The 23655-nt window shown below is 44.0% G+C and overlaps 1 protein-coding gene across 1 annotated transcript; it reads left to right on the top strand.

The window, feature by feature from the left end:
• Positions 1–486: 486 nt before the first annotated feature.
• ky (kyphoscoliosis peptidase) lies at positions 487–22513 on the top strand. Its single transcript, XM_078561156.1, has 6 exons — positions 487–621; positions 10722–11456; positions 15016–15130; positions 16575–16692; positions 19721–19912; positions 22061–22513. Exons 2-5 carry the CDS (start codon positions 11370–11372, stop codon positions 19845–19847), a joined length of 447 nt encoding a protein of 148 aa, XP_078417282.1. The 5' UTR covers positions 487–621; positions 10722–11369; the 3' UTR covers positions 19848–19912; positions 22061–22513.
• The last annotated feature ends 1142 nt before the right edge of the window (positions 22514–23655 follow it).

Genomic DNA, 23655 nt, shown 5'->3' with positions numbered 1-23655 from the left:
TTAAAGTTATCAGCAGGAAGGATCCATCAAGGTCGTGAATTTTTTTAGGCAGAAATAATTTTTGGCTTTGTCCCCACCCATCGCTCTCATCTCCCTCTTAAGCAGGAGTCATCAAAGGGCTTAGCTAATAGAACAATGGATACAGTGCCAGTCAACCATTATTTGAGGTTATTGACACCTGAAGACAGCTTGACAGCATCGTTGCTAGTTTGTCGTTGCTATCTTCTTACGCTCAAAGCCATTTTAGGTTTAGAAGCTTTATTCCCACAGTGATAGGTCAGGTACTGGAGTTCAACAATAGTTCAGTGAAACCGTCCAAACATTTTGGATTTTCAGATCAATGGAAAGTTCTTATTCCACTATCTTGTCCGTTGGTTTATTTTTAGAGCTGTCACCAAGCAGCAGGGGTGTCTGAATAAATCCCAGAGACCTAACGCGGGGAGTTTGAGTATAAAACACGACTGCAAATTGAGCATTGGAACAGTCACAGAGGCACACAAAGATTTCACTTGGTCGGTGGTCTTCTTCAGACTGTACGTGTAACATCTGAGGTATATGTCGAGTATTCCTTGTGATCACTACTGGCTTCTACCGACCAGATCCCTCATGGCATTGCTCACGGTGGGTCAGTCATAGGATACAATTGTTTATAATGACGTGTGCATTATACCACGAAGTGCACAATGTGCTACTCTGCTGCTGATGTGAATGCTGTGTACATTTGATGCGATCCTTTAAGATCATAATGCATAATTGTTGCACCTTTGTGGGTCAGTTAGAAGCTAAATTATTCAGAGCTTTTCATAATATGGTGCATCTGTTTTTAAAAATATTACTGTCCAGGTAAACGAAAATGAATTTTTGTATCAGCTAGAAAAAAATTGTGCATTGGGATATGACTGTCTTTTTGCTTTTTTTAAAGTGTGACACGAGAATGGGCATGCCACTTGATAGTACAGAACTTGAATACTGATGAAAGAGAGACATGTTGTCAAGTTTTTCATCTGGTACTCAGCAGGACAAATGCAAGAATGCCAAATTTCAAACAATCACAACAATTTATACAACAGGAGAAAAGGAATGACGTTGATCCTGATTGGCCGAGGCCAACTTGCCAACCAATCAGCACCCATTTGCTGCCGTAGTATAAATTGCTGTGATCATTTGAAATTTGGCATTCTTGCATTTGTCCTGAAGAGTGGAAGACGAGAAGTTTCAGCAACATGTCTATCTTTTCAGCAATATTCAAATTTACATGTGTGCGACACCTTAACTGTGGCAGTTGAAACTTTTGCATATAGATTTATATTATGAAAAGCTTTTGCAGAAGGTGTCTTAAAGATACCAGGAGGCTTTTAACTCCTGGGAAGCCAACTGAGGACTGGCAACAGGTGCCACGGCAAATTTTAACATGTTACTTCCCGCCGGTCAAATGCCTACCCGCAGTGGCAGAAGGAGGCAATTGGTTGGGTGCAGACAGTTTGAAAGTCAAGTGGTGCCCTGTTCTTCCATGACACTTGGCTGCAAACTATGGGTTGGGTTGTGGGAGGTGGGGTTTGACAGGGTCCCACAGGTGGCATAACTTGGGGGGGTGGGTGGGGGTCATGATGAGTAGGGGGTGGGGGTGGGAATGGGGTGGGGAGCAGCAGGAGCCCAGGATTTCCTCGTCTAAGTCCAGGAGAATACTGCTGCTCCTCCAGGCCTTATAAGGGAAACTTTAAAGCCGACCTAATAGGGCCTCTTCATCTTTCAGGCCAGGTCTTATTGGACAAGGCAGCTAGGATGCGCTCAGTATACAGTTAAAAGTTAAAATCATCCTACATATATCATAGGTCATCAATTTGCATCAGTGTCTGAGGTTCCTGTCTGATTTAGCTGCATGAAAAACAACTGTGTTGAAATCGCTGGTAGGGAGCGTGAATGGCACAGTAAATTAACCCACTCCATTTTAATTCCTTCCATAACCCAGTTTCTGCCAGTGCAGTGTGGGAGAGCGAAGGGTAAACCCCACCAGCGCACCCCCTCCACCCCCACCCCCGCCCGTATACTTTTTCTTAAATTGAGACATTCAGAAGTTTAACTTTCCTGTAAAGTTAGATGCTGTGTGAGTAACATGGCTTCATACTGATGATCTTAACTTAGTCGTTAGCAGAATTTTCAGCACACTCAGGATTGTTCAGCAAGTGTTGTCCAATTGCAGAATCACATCTAACATTAGACACTATATTCTGATTCACCTTGACAACTAATTGGCACCCTTTTCTGATGCAGTATAAATTGTTGCTCTGTTTGAAATTTGGCATTCTTGCATCTGTCCTGGAGAATACAAGACAAAAAGCTTCAATGGCATGTCTCTCTTTTCAGCAATACTCAAGTCCTGGGGTAAAATGAATTAGGTTGCCAATTGCGACACAGAGAGGATGCAGTGAAATGGTGCAATTTAGAGGACCAGTGACCATTGATATATTGGAATATGTGCAATTCCCCTGGAAAGAGGAACCCAATCTCTACCTTCATGTAAACCTCACTCTCTGCTTCAGTAAAGAAATAAGGGCTAAGGGGCATTGAAGACTTACCCCAGAGATTTTTAAAATAAAGATCATCTTATTGAGGTACTTTGTAGGTAAGAACTTGTCAGCCACAACACTTCCCCAGGGAGTTATTTTCTCCTATAAAACACGATCTGTATTTCACATGTAAGTAAAGTACTGAAATTGTTGCCTAAAAAATAGCCTGGTAATTACAGGTGACATTCCAGTCCATATTAAATTGTACACACCGGTCTATGCTATCTCGTCCAGAAAGGAATTAGGCTGTGAAAATGTGCCCATGGGTTGGAGAGGGAAACAATCCATCAGGGTTCCTGCGGCCGATGTCTACCTGTTAAATGCATGCATGTGCGTGCATGCACTCGTGTCATTCTGGAATGTGAAGCTCTCCAAGGTTGCTGGGAAGCTTTCTGATCAACAATAGCCACCTGACCAATGCACTGGAACACTGTTGCAGCCCAGGTAACTTTGCTCCAATCAGAGCAGGAGTAAGATCTGCAGCGCGAAAGTTGCCGAATAAACAGGTAACAAATGAATGGAAGACGTAAATTACTGTAAAGATAAAATGGATATTTCGATAGTGGTATTCATGACCTCAGGACATCTCAAAGCACTTCACAGCCAATTAAGTTTTTCTTCCAGTTGCTGTCGTAGGAAATGCTGCAGCCAATTTGCACAAGGAAGATCTGAGGAATCAGCAACTTTCTCATGACTAGTTAGTTTGTTTTTAGTGATGTTGATTGAGGGATAGAAATTGGTGAGGACATTGGTGAGAAATCCCCTGCTCTTCTTGAATTAACAGCATGGGGTTTCTTATGTCCACCTGAGAGAGAACAAATGGAGCTTAGGTTTGATGTCTGATCTGAAAGGAGTACTTCTGACAGTGCTGCGCTCCCTCAGTACTGCACTGCAGTGTCAACCAGGATTTGTGCTCAAATGCCTGGTATGGGACTTGAACTCACATGCTTCTGACCCAGAAGTGAAAGTTCTACCCATGAAGACACGTATGACATGAGTAATGCTGGCTAGAAGAACACACAGCAGCTTACTGAGAGACTTTACACGAGCAACTATATATTTTTTTTCAAAGCGCTGCGATGGGATTCCAAAGAGTGGCCTGCATGTCATTACGGACACTGCCAGCTTGACAGTTGGTCCTGTAAGTAAATCAGCCAAGTTATAAATAATACAACTAAATGCTCAAACTCTGCCAAGTTCGAAGGAACTCTTGTGATGCTGAAAAGGAGACCTGAAATTTCACCAGGGCTTTCCCGATTTCCACTGTAACTTTGGCAAAAGATCACTAGGAACTCCAGCACAAGTGGCAAAAAAATGGCCAATTGTACCACTCATACAGGGCTTTTATTGAGGTTTGCATAGAATGTACGGCACAGAAACAGGTCATTCATCCCACCTGTTCAATCAGGAGTTTATGCTCGACATAACCGTCCTCTTACTTTCCGATATCTCACCAGCGTACCCTTCTATTCCTGCTTCATGTGTTTATCTAGCTTCCCCTTAAATGCTTCTATGCTGCTCATCTCAACTTATCCACACGATAGCCAGTTCCCCTTCTTGCCGTTATCTGAGTAAAGAATCCCATATTGCATTTATTAGTGACTTATCTTGTCTGAGTCTTAGATCTTAGGCCTGAACTTCCTCGGGTGGCAATCACCATCCGATTGCTACTTCCCTCCTAGTTCTTTACCTTAATCTTTTTCCCAGCCATTCTGGTCCGACATTCCGACCCAGGTCGGGCAAGGAGTGCAGTGCACCCTCAAGGCCGAGCGTCAAAGGGCAGATCAGTCGAAGGGTAAGGGGTCGGGGGGATAAAGGGTGTGGAGGTGGGTTAGGGAGGTCGAGGAGTCAACTGAGAGGGTCAGATGGGGGGTTGGGGGTGGGGAGATCAGGGTGGTGGATTTTGGGGGGTGTCAGGTGGGGTGGTCGGGTGGGGTCAGGGGGTCAGAAGAGTTGGTGGGGGACAAAAACAGAAACAGAACTTCTGTTGAAGGGTCATGAGGACTCGAAACGTCAACTGTGCTCTTCTCCGCCGATGCTGCCAGACCTGCTGAGTTTTTCCAGGTATTTCTGTTTCTGTTTTTGTTTTGGATTTCCAGCATCCGCAGTTCTTTGCTTTTATCTCTGAGTTGGTGGGGGAGTTGGGGAGGGTCAGAGGGGATAGGGCCCCAGACCTTGGGGTGTGAGGGGGTCGGACCTTGGGGGGGTGGGTGTCAGGCATTGCCGGTGGGGGGGTTTGTCAGGTCGGGTCAAGTCAGACGTGGGTTGCGGGATAGGGTGGTGAATATCGGGCTTGGCAGGCGGGGGGGAAGAGTCCTCGGGGGAGGGGGAATCCCAAGGTTTGGAGAGTTCCTGTGGGGGGTCTAGTCCCTCGGGGGTGGGGGGAGTCCCAGTGGGGGAGTATTTTAGTGATAGAACAAAGAACAAAGAAAAGTACAGCACAGGAACAGGCCCTTTGGCCCTCCAAGCCTGCGCCGATCATATTGCCCGTCAAACTAAAACATTTTGCACTTCCGGGGTCCGTATCCCTCTATTCCCATCCTATTCATGTATTTGTCAAGCTGCCTCTTAAACATCACTATCGTACCTGCTTCCACCACCTCCTCTGGCAGCGAATTCCAGTCACTCACTACCCTCTGCGTAAAAAACTTGCCCCGCACATCTCCTCTAAAGTTTTCTCCTCTCACCTTAAATCTATGTCCCCTAGTAATTGACTCTTCCACCCTGGGAAAAAGCTTCTGACTATCTACTCTGTCCATGCCACTCATAATTTTGTAAATTTCTATCAAGTCGCCCCTCAATCTCCGTCGCTCTAGTGAGAACAATCCGAGTTTCTCCAACCTCTCCTCATAGCTAATAACCCCCAGACCAGGCAGCATCCTGGTACACCTCCTCTGCACCCTCTCCAAGGCCTCCATATCCTTCTGGTAATGTGGTGACCAGAATTGCACGCAATATTCCAAGTGTGGCCTAACCAAGGCTCTATACAGCTGCAGCATGACTTCCCAGCTTTTATACTCAATACCCCTGCCGATGAAGGCAAGCATGCCATATGCCTTCCTGACTACCTTATCCACCTGCGTTGCCACTTTCAGTGACCACACCCAGATCCCTCTGCCCGTCGATACACTTAAGAGTTCTGCCATTTACTGTATAATTCCTGCCTGTATTAGACCTTACAAAATGCATTACCTCGCATTTGTCCGGATTAAACTCCATCTGCCATTTCTCCGCCCAAGTGTCCAACCGATCTATATCCCGTTGTATCCTTTGACAATCCTCTTCACCATCTGCAACTCCTCCAACCTTAGTGTCGTCTGCAAACTTACTAATTAGCCCAGTTACATTTTCCTCCAAATCATTTACGTATACTACAAACAGCAAAGGTCCCAGCACTGATCCCTGCGGAACACCACTAGTCACAGCTCTCCATTCAGAAAAGCAACCTTCCACTGCTACCCTCTGTCTTTAATGACCAAGCCAATTCTGTATCCATCTTGCCAGTTCTCCTCTGATCCTGTGCGACTTTACCTTCTGTACCAGTCTGCCATGAGGGACCTTGACAAAGGCCTTACTGAAATCCATGTATATAACATCCATTGCCCTTCCATCGTCGATCATCTTTGTCACTTCCTCGAAAAACTCAATCAAATTAGTGAGACACGACCTCCCCTTCACAAAACCATGCTGCCTCTCACTAATACACCCATTTGCTTCCAAATGGTAGTAAATCCTGTCACGAAGAATCTTCTCCAATAATTTCCCTACCACTGACGTAAGGCTCACCAGCCTGTAATTTCCTGGATTATCCCTGGTACCCTTCTTAAACAATGGAACAACATTGGCCATTCTCCAGTCCTCTGGGACCTCACCCGTAGCCAGTGAGGATACAAAGATTTCTGTCAAGGCCCCAGCAATCTCCTCCCTTGCCTCCCTCAGTACTCTGGGGTAGATCCCATCTGGCCTTGGGGACTTATCCACCTTAATATTCTTCAAGACACCTAACACCTCCTCTTTTTTGATCTCAACATGATCCAGGCTATCTACACACTCTTCCCTAGACAAATCGATCGCTAAGTCCTTCTCTTTGATGAATACTGATGAGAAGTACTCATTTAGTATCTCTCCCATTTCTTCTGGCTCCACACACAGATTGCCACCTCTGTCCCTGAGTGGGCCTACCCTTTTCCTGGCTATCCTCTTGCTTTTTACATACGTATAAAAGGCCTTGGGATTTTCCTTAATCCTGGCGACCACAACATGGTACAATTTAAGCTTGTTATGGACAAAGAAATAGACGAGTTGCAAAATAATATTTTGGATTGGGGGAGAGTGGATCTGACCAAGGTAGACTAGGAACAGTTACTTGTGGGGAAATCTACAGAGGAGCAGTGGGGCGCATTCAAAAAGGAAATGGGGAGGGTACAGTCTCAACATGTTCCCTCTGGGGTAATAGGAAGGAGTAACAAGCCCAGAGAACCATGGATGACCAGAGATATTCAGGATACGATGAGAAGCAAAAGAGAGGCTTTTAGCAGGTAGAAGGGAAGCAAATCAACGGAGGCATTAGTGGAGTACAGAAAGTGCAGGGTGGAGCTTAAAGAAAGCAATTAGGAGAGCAATGAGGGGATATGAGAAAGCTCTGGCTGGTAAAAGTAGAGAAAATCCCAAGATATTCTACAAGTATATCAATGGGAAGAGGATAACCAGGGAAAGAGTAGGGCCCATTAGGGACCAAAGGGGCAATCTATGGGTGGAGCCAGAGGACATCAGTAGAGTGTTGAACAAATACTTCACATCCATCTTCACCCAAGAGAATGAGGATGAAGGTATCGAACTCGGGGAGAGAGACTGCGAGGTTCTTGAGCAAATTGATATAGGGAGTGACAAGGTATTGGAGGTGTTTGCAGGCTTAAAAGTGGACAAATCTCCAGGTCCGGGTGATTTGTGTCCCAGGCTGCTGAGGGAGGCAAGGGAGGAGATCGCAGGGGCTCTGACCCAAATTTCTAATTCCTCTCTGGCCACGGGGGAGGTGCCAGAGGACTGGAGAACAGCTAATGTGGTTCCGCTATTAAAGAAGGGTTGTAGAGATAAGCCAGGGAACTACTGACCAGTGAGTCTCATGTCAGTGGTAGGAAAACTATTGGAGAAAATTCTGAAGGAGAGAATCTATCTCCACTTGGAGAGGAAAGGTTTGACCAGGGATAGTCAGCATGGCTTTGTCAGAGGGAGGTCATGCCTAACAAATTTGATTGAATTTTTTGAGGAGGTGTGTAGATGAGGGTAGTGCAGTTGATGTAGTTTATATGGATTTCAGCAAAGCCTTTGACAAGGTCCCACATGGGAGACTTATAAAGAAGACAAATGCACATGGGATACAGGGTAATTTGATAAGGTAGATTCAAAACTGGCTTAGTTATAGGAGACAGAGGGTGATGACAGAAGGATGCTTCAGTGACTGGAAGCCAGTGTCCAGTGGCGTACCACAGGGATCTGTGCTCGGTCCCCTATTATTTGTCATTTATATAAATGACATAGATGACTATGTGGGGGGTAGGATTAGTAAGTTTGCGGATGACACAAAGATTGGCTGGGTGGTTAACAGTGAGGTTGAGTGTCTTGGGCTGCAGGAAGATATAGACCAGATGGTCAAATGGGCAGATAAGTGGCAGGTGGGATTTAACCCTGAAAAGTGTGAGGTGATACATTTTGGAAGGAGTAATTTGACAAGGAAGTTTTCAATGAACAGCACGATACTAGGAAGTTCTGAGGAACAAAGGGACCTTGGCGTTTGTGTCCATAGATCTCTGAAGGCAGAGGGGCATGTTAGTGGGGTGGTGAAAAAGGCAAATGGGACATTTGCCTTTATCAATCGAGGCATAGATTACAAAATTAGGGAAGTCGTGTTGGAGTTGTATAGAACCTTGGTGAGGACACAGCTGGAGTCCTGTGTGCAGTTCTGGTCGTCACATTATAGGAAGGATGTGATTGCACTGGAGGGGTGCAGAGGAGATTTACCAGGATGTTGCCTAGGATGAAACATTTAAGTTAGGAAGAGAGGTTGGATAGACTTGGGTTGTTTTCATTGGAGCAGAGAAGGCTGAGGGGTGACCTGATCGAGGTGTACAAGATTATAAGGGGCATGGACATGGTGGATAGGGAGCAGCTGTTCCCCTTAGTTGAAGGGTCAGTCACAAGGGGACATAAGTTCAAGGTGACGGGCAGGAGATTTAGCGGGGATGTAAGGACAACCCTTTTTACCCAGAGGGTGGTGACGGTCTGGAATGCACTGCCTGGGAGGGTGGTGGAGGCGGGTTGCCTCACATCCTTTAAAAAGTACCTGGATGAGCACTTGACACGTCATAACATTCAAGGCTATGGGCCAAGTGCTGGTAAATGGGATTAGGTAGGTAGGTCAGGTCTTTCTCAAGTGTCAGTGCAGACTCGATGGGCCGAAGGGCCTCTTCTGCACTGTGTAATTCTGTGAGTAGTTGGGAGTTGGAGGGAGACCCCTTGGGGGTGGGGGGGGGAGGGGCCGGGGGGGCGGTGGTGTGGTCATTGGGTTGGGAGAGTCCCATGGGCCTGTACAACTGCTACCCAGAAGTTAGCAGAAGTCTTAATTCTTCTTACTTTTTCTGGGTAACTATTGATGTAAGACAGTAAGAACCTTCCAAGGTTTGCAATTTAAACCATATTTTTGGATGGTTCCCCATGCAGGGCAATTGCCCAGGGGAAGTTTGTACTTCTGGGCAATTGCCATGCAAATCTTTACCTGGGAACATCTGAAGGGTTTTCCCCAGACCATCTTTGGGTAATATCCTCCCAATATGACACACTGGAGCTCGGAAGCTACGACCCGTTATATTTATGACCCCTAGTTTTAGACTGCGCACAAACAGAGATATCTTCTCTATATCTACCCTATCCAAACCCTTCAGAATTTTAAAGACCTCTTTCATGTCACCTCTCATCCTTCATTCTTCAAGCGAAGGAGACCCAGCCTGTTCAATCTTTTCTGTTGTATGCTCTCAGATCGGTATCATCTTTGTAAATACATTTTTGCACTTTCTCCACTGTTTATGTAATTTTTTTACAAAACAGAGACTAGAACTGTGTGCTATAATCTAGTTTTGGTCAGATCAACAATCCATGTACCACGAATTCTCTCCTTTCAAATTCTATTCCTCTTGAAATTACAGTGGGCGAGGGGGAAGTCATCGAAATTCTACTCCACTAACAATACAGTAATAAATCTGCATAAACATTAGAATTAGCTGCATTGCTGTAACACTGATATTAATCTATGAAAATGAACACGCAAGGTAAGTTTTATCAGTAAACCTGTTTGCTCAGTTTTTTCTGTTGACTGTTTCCTCTTATTTTCTCTTTGCTCTTTAACAATTCTAAGTTTAATATTACTAGTTTTCTAACTAATGCACTCCATTTTACATATTCAAATTCACTAATCTATCTTTGTTAATCATTTCCCCTTTCCCTCTGTCAGGATATTCCTAGCACTTGGTCAGTGTTATCTTGGAGCTGGAGAACGGGCAATTCTAAGCTAGAGTGAAGGCCAACTGGTTTTCTCTGACAGTAAGGGAATGTTAGGCCCGTTTTATGTGGCTCAGTGTCATGCTTACTTTTATAATACTCCTGTGGAGCGCCTTGTGATGATTTATTACAGTAAAGGCGCTATGTAAATATGTTGTTGTAGTTGGTATTGCTTTACACATTCCCAGAATGCTTCAGTAACATAGGCTGGCTCTCCAATGTGATATTGAGGGAATGCTGCATTGTTGGAGGTGCCATCCTTCAGCGCAAGTCCCATCTGCCAGTGGTTCTATTGAATATTAAGGATTCATATAGCACCATTCAAAGAAGAGTAAGAAGTTCTTGCTTTCCTCATCCTTCAGCCCCTACTAACTTCAACAACAGGCTAATTATTCATTAAGTTCAATGCTGGTTTTTAGAACATTACCAAGTTACTGCATTTTCCTGTTTAACAACAGTCATTATGCTTCAGAATAATTCAACTTGTGTGAAGACCTTTGAGATGACTCAAAGTTGAATACCTCACAATTCGTGTCTTAATAAGAATATAAATTTCTGCCATCTTTTACCACCTTGCAGAAGTTTTCCTATTTCTTTCCGCAGGTTTTGTTGGGAACAAAGGGGGTCATACCATGACATGATTTGTGGAAACACTGATAGCCTGGTAATGGGTGGGGAGCTTTCTGACAACGCCAACAGCAATCACCATTACACAGAAGCCATTGGAGGACAAGGAACCTCCAGAAAAAATGAGGACAGCCTGTGCCAGAGTGATCAGAAATCCTTCAAGACCTCTAACCATAACCACAAAACTAACCACAGCAGCAGCACAAATCCCAAGCACTTCTATGAAGGGTCATCTGACAATTCTTCAGAAAGAATAGAGATCAAAGACAGCAACTTCCAGATTATCACGCAGAAGAGAAGCTCGAGGGACAATGGCAGTATTATTCGAAACTGCAGAGAAGATAAAACCACGCAGGGGAGTTCTTGTTCCAAACGATTGTATTCTGCCAGTGAAATGTTTGCGTTCTGGGAGCTTAAACAATCTGAGAGAACGCAAAACATCTCCAATCTTAATGTATCCCAAAACAGCAACTTTTCTGGCAGTGTGCAATCCATTAAATTGACCAAGAAGTCATTTGATCAAGATCATGTGATACAGAAGGATTTTCGCCCACAGTTAGTGGTTCCAACATTGATGAGGATGAGGTCAATGAAGAACAGCGGACCTATACAAGGACTGTTACCATGCAGAGAACACGTAAAAGAGACCTCTTTTCAGATCCAAGGATTTTCTTTCAAATAGATAGGCACGTCCTCCATGTGAGTCAGAAGGTAGGTCAACTCTAAGAGGAATGTTTGATTTTTGTACTACACAAGTAATAATACCCATTTTTCATAATTACTTAGAAATCTGAAGCAAAACCATTCGGGCCAGTTCTTACATGTGAAATATTGTGAAATGGGGATGGAACAGTTATGTTGTAAGGTCGTATGTTGTCTCATGAAGAGGTCTAGAGTCTCGTATGTTTGAACAATAACTGTTTATTAATAACACATAACCAGATACATATATACAGGATACAATCCTGACTAGATGCTATCTCCATGCTAGCTTCTCCCAGATTCACCACTACACTCCAGCACTCCCATGTGACTCTCTTCATCATCATAACGTGGGCAGTACTGTTTCCCCAGTCCCACATTAACCCTTACTGTCCCAAACACCCGAATGCCACAGGTTATAATGCTATGCTTTCACCTCTGAGACCAGGGTTCCAATCCAGCTCTGGCTGAAATTGCCCTCTGCGTGTAAAATGGATTTGGATTGTCTTGAACCCATTTTGCAAAATTGTCTACAAACTGCCCCGATTAATAGGTAATCTCACTCAACTGTCCCCACAAGGAAAAGAGGCATGAGAGATGGAAATGTCACATTTGTGCAGTGATGTTGGCAGAAAAAAAATCATTTAATTCCCACAACCTCTGACATTGTTCACTTTGTGGAACACAGCAGTTGACAATCACCAACAAATATTAAAAATAAAACCAAAGTCTGCTGTTGATATCAGTCCAAACAATAATGAAAGGAATATAATATTCTGCATCGCTGTTTCTAGTCAGGAGAGGAACTATAGCTTGCATGTAACAAAATGTCCCAAGGTGCTTCATGGAATGGTTTGCATGGAAAAGTTGACACTGAGCCACATGAAGATATATTGAGACGTGTGAACAAAACCCAGGTCAAAGAGGTAAGCTTTTAAGAAGTACCTTAAAGGAGGAGAGAGAGGTAGAGGGATTTAGGGGAGGAATTACAAAACTTAAGACCTAGGCAGCTCAAGGCACTTAAGAAAAAACATAATTGGAACAGGAGTGGGTCACATGGCCCTTCAAGTGTGTTCCACCACTTAATAAGATCGTGACAAATTTACCTCAGTTCCAATTTCATGCCCTCTCCCTTGCCCCTTGATCCCTTTGACTGGTATGGCCAATGGACTGTAGGAAACTGGAGATGGACAAGAGACCAGAGTTGAAGGAGGGAGAGTTCTTGGGGCTTATGGGGCTTACTTACATGTAGGCAACTCTTTCATGATAAAGAGCATTTTGGAGTACTTTGTAAAGGTAAGAGGATGGCCCCAAGCAAAAGTTTTGAAGGGAATGGGCAAGAGAGGTACTTGAAACCATGAATGAAGGATGATTCTGAAGAAAGAAAGACAACAAAGAAAAGCGATTTGTGGAGATAGTTGTGGAGATAGTGCAAGGGGATAATGGAAGAATTTCTGGGTAAGCTATATAGCGCCCTGGTCAGACTATAGTTGTGGGGCGGAGAATGAGGGGCCATCAAAATACAAGATGAGATGAAGGAGATTTTTAAAAGTACTCAAGAGAAATGTTAGTTTTCAGAGTTAATGATTGAGGCACAAGCTATGACAATATTTAGTATTAGATTGGATAGGTGGTCAAAGGAAATGTGGATTATGGGAACAAGATGGCTAACTGTAATAGGGCTATAGGAGGCGGTGAATGCTAGTGTGGGTTTGTTGGACTAAATAGATTGTTTCTGTGCAGTAACCATGATAAATTGCTCTAAAACAAAATCAAATACTCCACAACAGTAAGGCAGGGGTTCAAAATAACAAGTCACAAATTTTGAACTAATATCAAGAAGTTCTTCACATAAAAATTGACCCACAAGTTGAATGCATATTCCAACAGGGTAAGGTAGGCAGGACTTAAGGAAAAATGAGGCAGTAGCGTCTCGATGGATGAGCCAGGGTATATTGAATGGTCTTCCTCCTCCAGTATTGATCTTCTGATCTCCAAATTGACAACTTTATTTTCAGAAGCTCCCCATTTTAGTGTTTCCAGACCTCAACCTCGATTGAAGTCGTTCCCACCTTACATTTATCAAAAGTTAATTTAAAACATTCTGACAATGACACTTGGAGTTTCTGATATTCTATTCTTTTCAAACCTGAAGCAGACCTTGCCCACACACAACAAGACCTGGACAAAATTCTGGTTTGCATTCATAAATGGCAAGTTACATTCATGCCACACAAGTGCCTGGCAATGGCCATCTTCGACAAAAGAGAATCTAACCGCCTCCCCTTGCCCTTCCACGGCATTACTATCACTAAATCCCTCACTATCAACATCCTGGGGGTTACCATTGACCAGAAACAGAACTGGACCAGCCATATAAATACTGTGGCTACAAGAGCAGGTCAGAAGCTAGGAATCCTGTGGCAAGTAACTCACCTCCTGACTCCCCAAAGCCTGTCCATCATCTACAAGGCACAAGCCAGGAGTGTGATGGTATACTCTCCACTTGCCTGGATGAGTGCAGCTCCAACAACACTCAAGAAGCTTGACACCATCCAGGACAAAGCAGCCTGCTTGATTGGCATCACATCCACCACCTTAAACATTCAGTCCCCCCATCATCGTCGCACAGTGGCAGCAGTGTGTACCATCTACAAGGTACACTGTAACAATGTACCAAGGCTCCTTTGACAGCACCTTCCAAACCCTTGACCTCCACCACCTAGAAGAACAAGGGCAGATGCATGGGAACACCACAACCTGCAAGGTCCGCTCCAAGCCACTCACCATCATGACTTGGAATTAAATCATCATTCCTTTCACGTGGGTGTACCTACAGCACATGGATTGCAGTGGTGAGCCACCTGCTCAAGACCAATTATAGGAATGGGCTATAAACGCTCACCTTGCCAGTGATGCTAACATCCCAAGATCAAATTTTTAAAAACTAGTAAAGCATTGTATAAGTTAAGCTGTGCATTGTTGATTACTTGTTCTGTTCTTGTTGTTAATCAAGCTTTTATATATATTAGAATTATCAGTTTTAGCCTAAACATTATGGTCTCAATAGGTTTTCTCGCCTTAGAAGTGGACAGGATGCAAGGTGGATTTCAAACATCATGATGAAAATATAATTGTCCTTCCTTTTGCACGTTGGTCCCATTACACACACAAGTTTCCAAAAGGGAATTTAGCTGAAACTTCTTTACTCAAAGTGTGGTGAGAATGTGGAACTTGCTACCACAGGGCATGGTTGAAGCAAATCATATAGATGCATTTAAGGGGAAGCTAGCCTAGTGCATGAGGGAGAAGGGAATATAGATGGTTATGATGATAGATTTAGATTTTACAATGAATACCACTGTACCAAGGTGGGAAAGAGTACAAATTGCATCAATAGAATCAGATGAAGATGGCACTTTGTCCAATTTGACTTCCACTTTTCCAAATACCAAACCTACCACATTCCCATTACAACATCTAGCTGTTTCTTCAGCCAGTCTTGATGGCCTGGTCTTAATTAATAGCTCACAGTCATTCATATCAACCTTTAAACTTCTTCCATCAGATTAAATCAGACAGTGAATTGTCAGTGCAGAAGATTGTCCACCAGATCCTGGACATAGCTCAAACTGAGTTGGAGAAAATTCGAGCCATTTGGATCTGGCTGTGCAACAATATAGGTTTGTCTATCACTCACTACATTTTATATTTAATAATGCTCTCTGCTTGTGGCCAAATTCTGAGTTAATTTGTCATACAAGTAAACCAGTGTGTCACTCATTTTACGTTAGGCCAAGTTTTTTTATGATGTTGTGTGCTATCGAGGACAACTGAACCTTTCAAGGCTGTGATATATACACTTCTGTCAGGTAAGGGTATTAAAGAATACAGAAAAAAGGTGGGAAAATGGAGTTGACGTGCAGATAATCCATGGCCTAATTGAATGGCAGAGCAGGCTCGAGTGGCTGAATGGGCTACTCATGTACCTAGTGTTCCTATGTTTTAGGGTGGAGACCATGCCTAAAGCTTAAATCATAACGTTCTGTTATTTCAAGTTACGGGGTTGGGGGAGTAGGGGTGGGGAGTCTTGTAAATGTGCTAGAATGGATCCTAACAAAGAAGAGCTGTAGGTGTATCAAGGTATTTACTTAAAAACTAGGGGGAGGCGGTGGCGTAGTGATATTATCACTGGAATTGTACTCCAGATACCCAGGGTAATTCTCCGGGGACCCAGCTTTGAATCCCACCACGGCAGATGGTAAAATTTGAATTCGATGAAAAATCTGGAATTGAAAGTCTAATGATGACCATGAAACCATTGTCGATTATCAGAAAAACCACCTGGTTCGCTAATATCCTTTAGGGAAAGAAATCTGCCGTCCTTACCTGGTCTGGCCTACATGTGACTCTAGACCCACAGCAATGTGGTTGACTCTTAAATGCCCTCTGAAATGGCCTAGCAATCCACTCAGTTCTCAAGGGCAATTAGGGATGGGTAATAAATGCTGGCCCAGCCAGCGACACCCACATCCCATGAATGAATGAAAAAAAAAACACTTTTTGCAGTATGTACATAGTGGGTTGCAGGGAAGGCACATCACCCCTCAGAGCTGCCTGTCTGCTGCCTAGAGTACCTAGCGCATGACTGCCTGATGTCAATGCTACATCATCCTTATAGAGTAGAATATCCATTCTGTTAACCCTTTATACGACGGGGAGTGCTAACAAATCTCAGAGTTCCAGACTTGTCCACCAGTGAACCAGCAAGTAGAAGAAGTAAGTGAACATAGAAAATGAGATGGTCTGTGTTTCATGGGCAGGACTGCCAGGATTTGTGGGCCACAAATGGCCCAGTGTTAGGCATCTAGGGAGTGAAGTCATATGCAAGCTCTCCCACTTACTGCTGTAATTTTAGACAGAGACGCTGGGAGATGCCATGAATGCTCCTTTCTCATGAGATTCCTCTGCTGAAGTTATGGTGAGCGATCTGGAAAATGCCACCCCACCCCACCCACACCCCCCTCCCCCCCATAAGCCCCTGCAGAAATTTCCCCCTTTAGTGGAATAAGGTTACCAGTGGTGATTTTTTTTTTTACCAATTCTGTATATTCCTTTTTCCCCCAGAATATGATGTCAGTGGATATTTGGGTTTCTCAAAGAAGATGCACACTCCTCAACAGGTGCTGCAGTCAGGGAAAGGCGTCTGCTCTGGCTACTCCAGCCTTTGCCAAGAAATGTGTAGGTAAGTCACTGAAAATGGATATTTAAGTACATGTGGGCAGGACTTTGCACCATGGTTTCCATTAATTAAGTGGTAGAGTACAGTTGACTCTATTCGAGGGAACATCTAATAGGCATTGAGCAATATCAGGAGAAGGGTGAAATGTAAGCTGGTTTAAGGTGGGGAGTGGGGGGAGACAAGTTGGGGGCGGGGGTGGTTGTAGGGACAAGCAAGCAGTGATAGGAGCAGATAATCAAAAGATGTTACAGACAAAGGAACAAAGAGGTGTTAAAGGTGGTGATATTATCTAAGAGAATGTGCTAATTAAGAATGGATGGCAGGACACTCAAGGTACAGCTCTAGTGGGGGTGGGGTGGAAAGACTGACAGGGCATTACAGGTATAGATTTTTAAAAAATGGAAATAGGTGGGAAAGGAAAAATCTATATAAATTATTGGAAAAAAACAAAAGGGAGGGGGAAGAAACAGAAAAGGGGGTGGGGATGGAGGAGGGAGTTCAAGATCTAAAGTTGTTGAATTCAATATTCAGTCTGGAAGGCTGTAAAGCGCCTCCGTCGCATCTGTTCTGATGATGCTACCTTCAAAAACAGTTCCTCTGACATGTCCTCCTTCTTCCTTAACCAAGGTTTTCCACCCACGGTCATTGACAGGGCCCTCAACTGTGTCCGGCCCATCTCCCACGCATCCGCCCTCACGCCTTCTCCTCCCTCCCAGAAACATGATAGGGTCCCCCTTGTCCTCACTTATCACCCCACCAGCCTCCACATTCAAAGGATCATCCTCCGCCATTTCCGCCAACTCCAGCATGATGCCACCACCTAACACATCTTCCCTTCACCCCCCCGGAGGCATTCCGTAGGGATCGTTCCCTCCGGAACACTCTGGTCCACTCCTCCATCACCCCCTACTCCTCAACCCCCAGCTATGGCACCTCCCCATGCCCACACAGAAGATGCAACACCTGCCCTTTCACTTCCTCTCTCCTCACCGTCCAAGGGCCCAAACACTCCTTTCAAGTGAAGCAGCATTTCACTTGCATTTCCCCTAACTTAGTCTACTGCATTCGTTGCTCCCAATGCGGTCTCCTCTACATTGGAGAGACCAAACGTAAACTGGGTGACCGCTTTGCAGAACACCTGCGGTCTGTCCGCAAGAAAGACCCAAACCTCCCTGTCGCTTCCCATTTTAACACTCCACCCTGTTCTCTTGCCCACATGACTGTCCTTGGCTTGCTGCATTGTTCCAGTGAAGCCCAACGCAAACTGGAGGAACAGCACTTTATCTTCCGACTAGGCACTTTACAGCCTTCCGGACTGAATATTGAATTCAACAACTTTAGATCTTGAACTCCCTCCTCCATCCCCACCCCCTTTCCGTTTCTTCCCCCTCCCTTTTGTTTTTTCCAATAATTTATATAGATTTTTCTTTTCCCACCTATTTCCATTATTTTTAAATCTATACCTGTAATGCCCTGTCAGTCTTTCCACCCCACCCCCACTAGAGCTGTACCTTGAGTGTCCTGCCATCCATTCTTAATTAGCACATTCTCTTAGATAATATCACCACCTTTAACACCTCTTTGTTCCTTTGTCTGTGACATCTTTTGATTATCTGCTCCTATCACTGCTTGCTTGTCCCTACAACTACCCCCCACCCCACAACTTCTCGCCCCCCCCAACCTTAAACCAGCTTATACTTCACCCTTCTCCTGATATTGCTCTGTTCTGTTGAAGGATCATGAGGGCTCGAAACGTCAATTCTTTTCTTCTCCGCCAATGCTGCCAGACCTGCTGAGTTTTTCCAGGTGATTCTGTTTTTGTTTTGGATTTCCAGCATCCGCAATAGTTTCTTGTTTTTATCTAATAGGCATTAGCTGTTTGGTAAAAATAAATGGTATGTGCTGGTGTCATTCTCAAAGGTGCTAGACCTTGACCTCAATTATTAATCCAATCTGGAGGAGCCTCTTATTTTTCCAGTGTAGACTTGAGAGAAAGATGAAATGAGTTGTGTTACCTTTTGAAGCTATACTTCCTTGAGGCATGGAAATAGCATGGAGAGGTGTTAATGCCTCTTGTCTAAAGGAAATTACTGATGTTGTGGGCAAAGGATTTCACAGGTTCCAAATTAATAAGCCTCCAGCAAGCTTGGAAAAAATTATACTTTCCTGTCAAGTAACACTTACGTGGAGCAAGAACATTTAATGATGTGTTGAGTAACCCTTTCCAAAAAAAAGAGCTGATCAGAAGTGAGATCGAAGCCTCTAGGGATAAGGGTGGCAGCAACTTTCAAAAAGAGAATTGGACATATACTTGAAAAGGGTAAATCTCAACGGCTATGGTGGAAGAGCAGGGGTGTGGGACTAAGTAGATCACTCTTTCAAAGAACCAGCACAGGAAGATGGGATGAATGGCCTCCTACAGGGCTGTAAGGTTCTCTACTATTGAAATCCATTTGATGCATTAGAAACCTTGAGAGAAATAGAACCGAAGAACCATAGAAAAGTCACGGTGCCGAAAGAGGCCATTCAGCCCATCGGCCATAAAATGTAATAGTAAAAATAAATGTTTCCAGAAAGAGGGAAAGGAAGAAAGAGAGAAAGAGGGAAAGATAGAAAGAAAGAAGGAAAGAAAGAAAGCGGGAAAGAAAGAGTGAAAGAAAGCAGGAAAGAAAAAAAGAAAGAAAGAAAGAAAGCGGGAAAGAAAGCAAGAAAGAGAGAAAGAAAGTGAGAAGGAAAGAAAGAAAGAGAGAAAGAACGAAAGAAAGAAAACGAGAAGGAAAGAAAGAAAGAAAGAAAGAAAGAAAGAAAGCGTGAAGGAAAGAAAGAAAGAAAGATAGAAAGAAAGAAAGAAAGAAAGAAAGAAAGAAAGAAAGAAAGAAAGAAAGAAAGAAAGAAGAGATGTTTGCAGTTCACAACCTCATTTTCTTAGAAGTTGTTCTGAAAAAGCCGTTGCTCATGTGGGAACAGTTGTCACTTCTCTCAAGCAACAACACCACACAGCCTTACAGGTATTTTTCTATACTTTTTGCAGACAGGCTGGGATAACATGTGCTGAGGTTTCAGGACACAGAAAGGGAATTGGATATAATCTTGGACAAAGTTACCAGCACAAGAAGTCAAGCCATATGTGGAATGCTGTGCAGGTGGACAAGCAGTAGTACCTACTGGATGCATGCTGGGCCGTAGGCGTATTAGACATGGAGCGTGGAGTCTTTATTCAGAGGTAGTAACTGTCACAAGTCAGATAACAAAGCACTGAATTGCACTTTGGTGCAAGCTCATTAAGATTGGTCTGAGCAGTTGGCTGTGGCTAAACAAGCTAGTTGGCCACATTCATGCTCTCCCCTTCTCTCTCTCTCACACAGCGCACACACATTCACTTTCCCTTACAGTCTCTCTTTCTCTCTCTCTCACACACACAGACACACACCCTCCCTCTCTCTCTCTCTCTCTCACACACACACACTCGCCCTTTCTCTCTCTCATCACTGGGGATGAAATCATTTGGCTTCTTCACCAAATGGATACTTTGGTATTGGAGAATAGAGGCAGAAAGGGGAGAAGAGGGTGAGGGGGAATGAAGGAAAGGGTGAAGAAAAGTAAAATACCTGTCCCTCCTGACTCTTTATCCTGAAATTCCATAAAGAGAGCAATTTTTTTGCACAGGAATAAGTCATTCAACCCCTTGAGCCTGTTTTGCCATTCAATTAGTTTTTGAGTGATCTGTACCTCAACTCCACTTACTCATCTTTGAACTATATTCCTTGATACCTCTTATCCAACAAAAATCTATTGATCTTTGTCTTTAAATCTCCAATTGACCCAATATCCACAGCCATTTTTTAAATTCATTCATTGGATGTGGGCGTCGCTGGCTGGGCCAAAATTTATTGCTCATCCCTAATGGCCCATGAGCAGGTGGTGGTGGGCTGTCTTCTTGAATGGCTGCAGTCCATGTGGTGTAGGTACACCCACAGTGCTGTTGGGGAGGGAGTTCCAGGATTTTGACCCAGAGACAGTGGAGGAACGGGGGATATATTTCCACGTCAGGATGGTGAGTGACTTGGAGGGCTCCCACCACCACCTGCAAGTTTGGTATCCACGCTCCCCCCCCCCGCCCAATGCAAAAAATTGCTTCCTGACTTCACTGCTAAATGGTTTCACTCTAATTTTAAGATTGTGCCACTTTGTTTTGGATTTTCTTCGTCTGAGGAAATAAGTTGTCTATCTCTTCTACTGAATCCCTTTATCACTTTAAATAACTTAATTGGATTCCCCTGAACCACAAAGTCTAAAAGGAACTTAAGCCAAGTTGACGCAACCTTAAAGATTCACTCGCTCCACCACCGACTCAGAGTGGCAGCAGTGTGTATCATCTACAAGATGCTCTACAGCAACTCACCAAGGCCCCTTCAGCAGCACCATCCAAACCTGTGACCTCTACCACCTAGAAGGACAAGGGACTATAGACGCATGCAACAACCATCACCTGCAAGTTCCCCTTCAAGCCGTACACCGGATGGGCAATAAATGCTGGCCTAGCCAGCGACGCCTACATCCGGTGAACCAATTAAAACAGCAAATTGTTTTCACAATTTAACCTTCTAAACCCCAATATAACCCTAGCAAATTCCAAGAAGCAATTTGCAGTTCATTACTGAATGATGGGACATGCTTTGTCTTGTCAATCTTCTACTCACAGTTGTTGTAACCAGTTTTCCTTCTGTTGGCTGCTGCATTATCCATTTTGAATTTTCCTTTTTTTTTATTCTTTTCTTCCAAGTTAAGTTTCTGGTCAATGGTAATATTGATAGTGGGGGATTCAGCAATGGTAATGTCAATAAATGCCAAGGGGAAATGGTTAGATTCACTCTTGTTGGAGATGATCATTGCCTGGCACTTTAGTGGCACAACTGTTTATCAGTCCAAGCCTGAATATTATCCAGCTGTATGGGCACAGACTACTTCAGTATCTGGGTTAAAATGAACTGAAAAGTCATCGAACTGAAACATTAACTCTGTTTCTCTCCACAGATGCTGCCTGACCTGCTGAGTATTTCCAGCATTTTTTGTTTTTATTTCAAATTTCCAGCATTCTCAAAGTATTTTATTTCTGTATTAGCCATGATCCGATTGAATGCTTTGAGGGGCTGAATGGCCTCCTCCTGCTCTTAAGTTCCTATTGGCATGTTATATTAACAGAGGTAACCATGGGAATCCATAGTGATGGGTGAATGGAAGCTAAACCTTTTTCCCATGATGCACTATGATGAACATGCCCTGAGAGATGAGAAAATGAGAAAGCTCTTTGGCGGCAATGAAACTGAAATATTAGTAATCTCATGTGTGTGCGGTTTTTTCTTTTGCTCAGATATGATGATCACTATTTCCTAGCGGACCCGGAAGAATTTATAGAGTCGCATTGGCCAGATGATCCAAAATGGCAGCTAATGGACTCTGTGATCTCATTGGAAGACTTTGAACAACAGGTTTTTAAAACATCTGCTTTCTATAGACTTGGACTTTCACTCGTCTCCCCAAAGAAGTTCCTACTCCAAACAGGTAAAAATAGTCAAATTAGGTGACTCTCAGCTGTCTAAGTTGTAATCAGATAATGTCCCCTGAAGTTACCATTTTCTGACCATGCTGGGCACTTACAAACAGTAAGAGTTGAGAGTTTATTTTCTCTATTTAGTTAAACACAACATAAATGTGTTACTGTGCCTTGGCACACATACGAATTAATTAATAATCCAGCATAATGCAACCAGCATAATCCAGCATGATACAGAGGGGAGGCAGTGGCATGGTGGTGTTGTCACTGGACTAGTGTACCCATGACCCAGCGTAATTCTCTGGGGATCAGGGTTTGAACCCCACCACAGCAAATGGTGAAATTTGAATTCAATAAAAATCTGGAATGAAAAGCCTGATGATGTCCGTTAAATGATTGTTGTAAAAACCCTTCTGGTTCATGAATGTCCTTTAGGGCCCATGCTGGCTGGCCAATTAAGGTCTATTACCTGGCCTGGTCTACATGTGACTCCAATGTGGCTGACGCCTAACTGCCCTCTGAACAAGGTCAATTAGGGGTGGATGGGCAATAAATGCTGATCTAGCCAGTGAACTTCCCATGAACAAATCTTTTTAAAAACAGCTATTTTCCACAATCCATGTTCTTTGTTTTAAAAGCTCCCACTTGCTGCTTCCCTCCCCTGAAGCCTCTCTGTGAGCAAGGCAGGAGCAGCTTCAACAGTCATTTTAAAAAAGACATGGATTGTAGCAGCCCCAGCTCGGTACCTCTGCACCACCGGGACTCGTACTTCCACAAACATCGGCGCCCTGGCTTCGGATTGGATCTGGATCTTGAATGGGAACGCAGGTCCAGGACAGGGAAGTGGTGAGTCAGGGAGCAGTAGGTTTGGCGAGAGGGTGGGTTGGGAACGGGGAAGAAACTGCAACTCAGAGGTTGGGGAGGGGGGGCAGGCCGCAACTTGGAGGTCAGGGAGTGGTGAGGATGTTGAATCCTCATCGCCAATTTGTTGGATCCTAGTCAGCAGTTTGTTGGATCCTGTTTGCACGCTTGTTGTAAGTGGTGGCCGAGTTGGAACTATTAAGAGAGTTGAGTAGCAGACACTTCTTAGGTGAAAACTCTTAGTTTATTTACAAAGGTATTCAGCAGCAATTAAACATGTGCTTTCACTTCAAACTTTATCTCTACACTACTCCAACTACTAACTACAGAGGTAGCCCATGCTTCTATGCTATTGGACACTAAGATGATGTAATCTTCCTTAATAACATTCTTCTTAAAGGTATATTACACATCAGATTACCACAGAGGGGCTGCTCCAAAGTGTCGCCAGTCACATGGGAAGCAACGTTAAAACGAATCTCGCGACACTCAACAAGATTACAGGCCCCATTAGCTTACCAACGTGGAGTCAGGGATCTGCCTCTGGCTCA

The sequence above is a fragment of the Cetorhinus maximus genome, chromosome 1 (genome assembly GCF_964194155.1).
Source record: "Cetorhinus maximus chromosome 1, sCetMax3.hap1.1, whole genome shotgun sequence".
Classification (NCBI taxonomy): domain Eukaryota; kingdom Metazoa; phylum Chordata; class Chondrichthyes; order Lamniformes; family Cetorhinidae; genus Cetorhinus; species Cetorhinus maximus.
The sequence above is the reverse complement of the archived record's forward strand: the minus strand, read 5'-3'. Positions and strand labels throughout refer to the sequence as shown.

Coding starts and splice junctions, on each gene's coding strand:
- ky (XM_078561156.1), top strand. CDS start 11,370: ATGCAGAGAACACGTAAAAGAGACCTCTTTTCAGATCCAAGGATTTTC. Junction 11,457..15,015: donor TCCTCCATGTGAGTCAGAAG/GTAGGTCAACTC, acceptor TTCTTCCATCAG/ATTAAATCAGACAGTGAATT. Junction 16,693..19,720: donor CTTTGCCAAGAAATGTGTAG/GTAAGTCACTGA, acceptor TACTTTTTGCAG/ACAGGCTGGGATAACATGTG.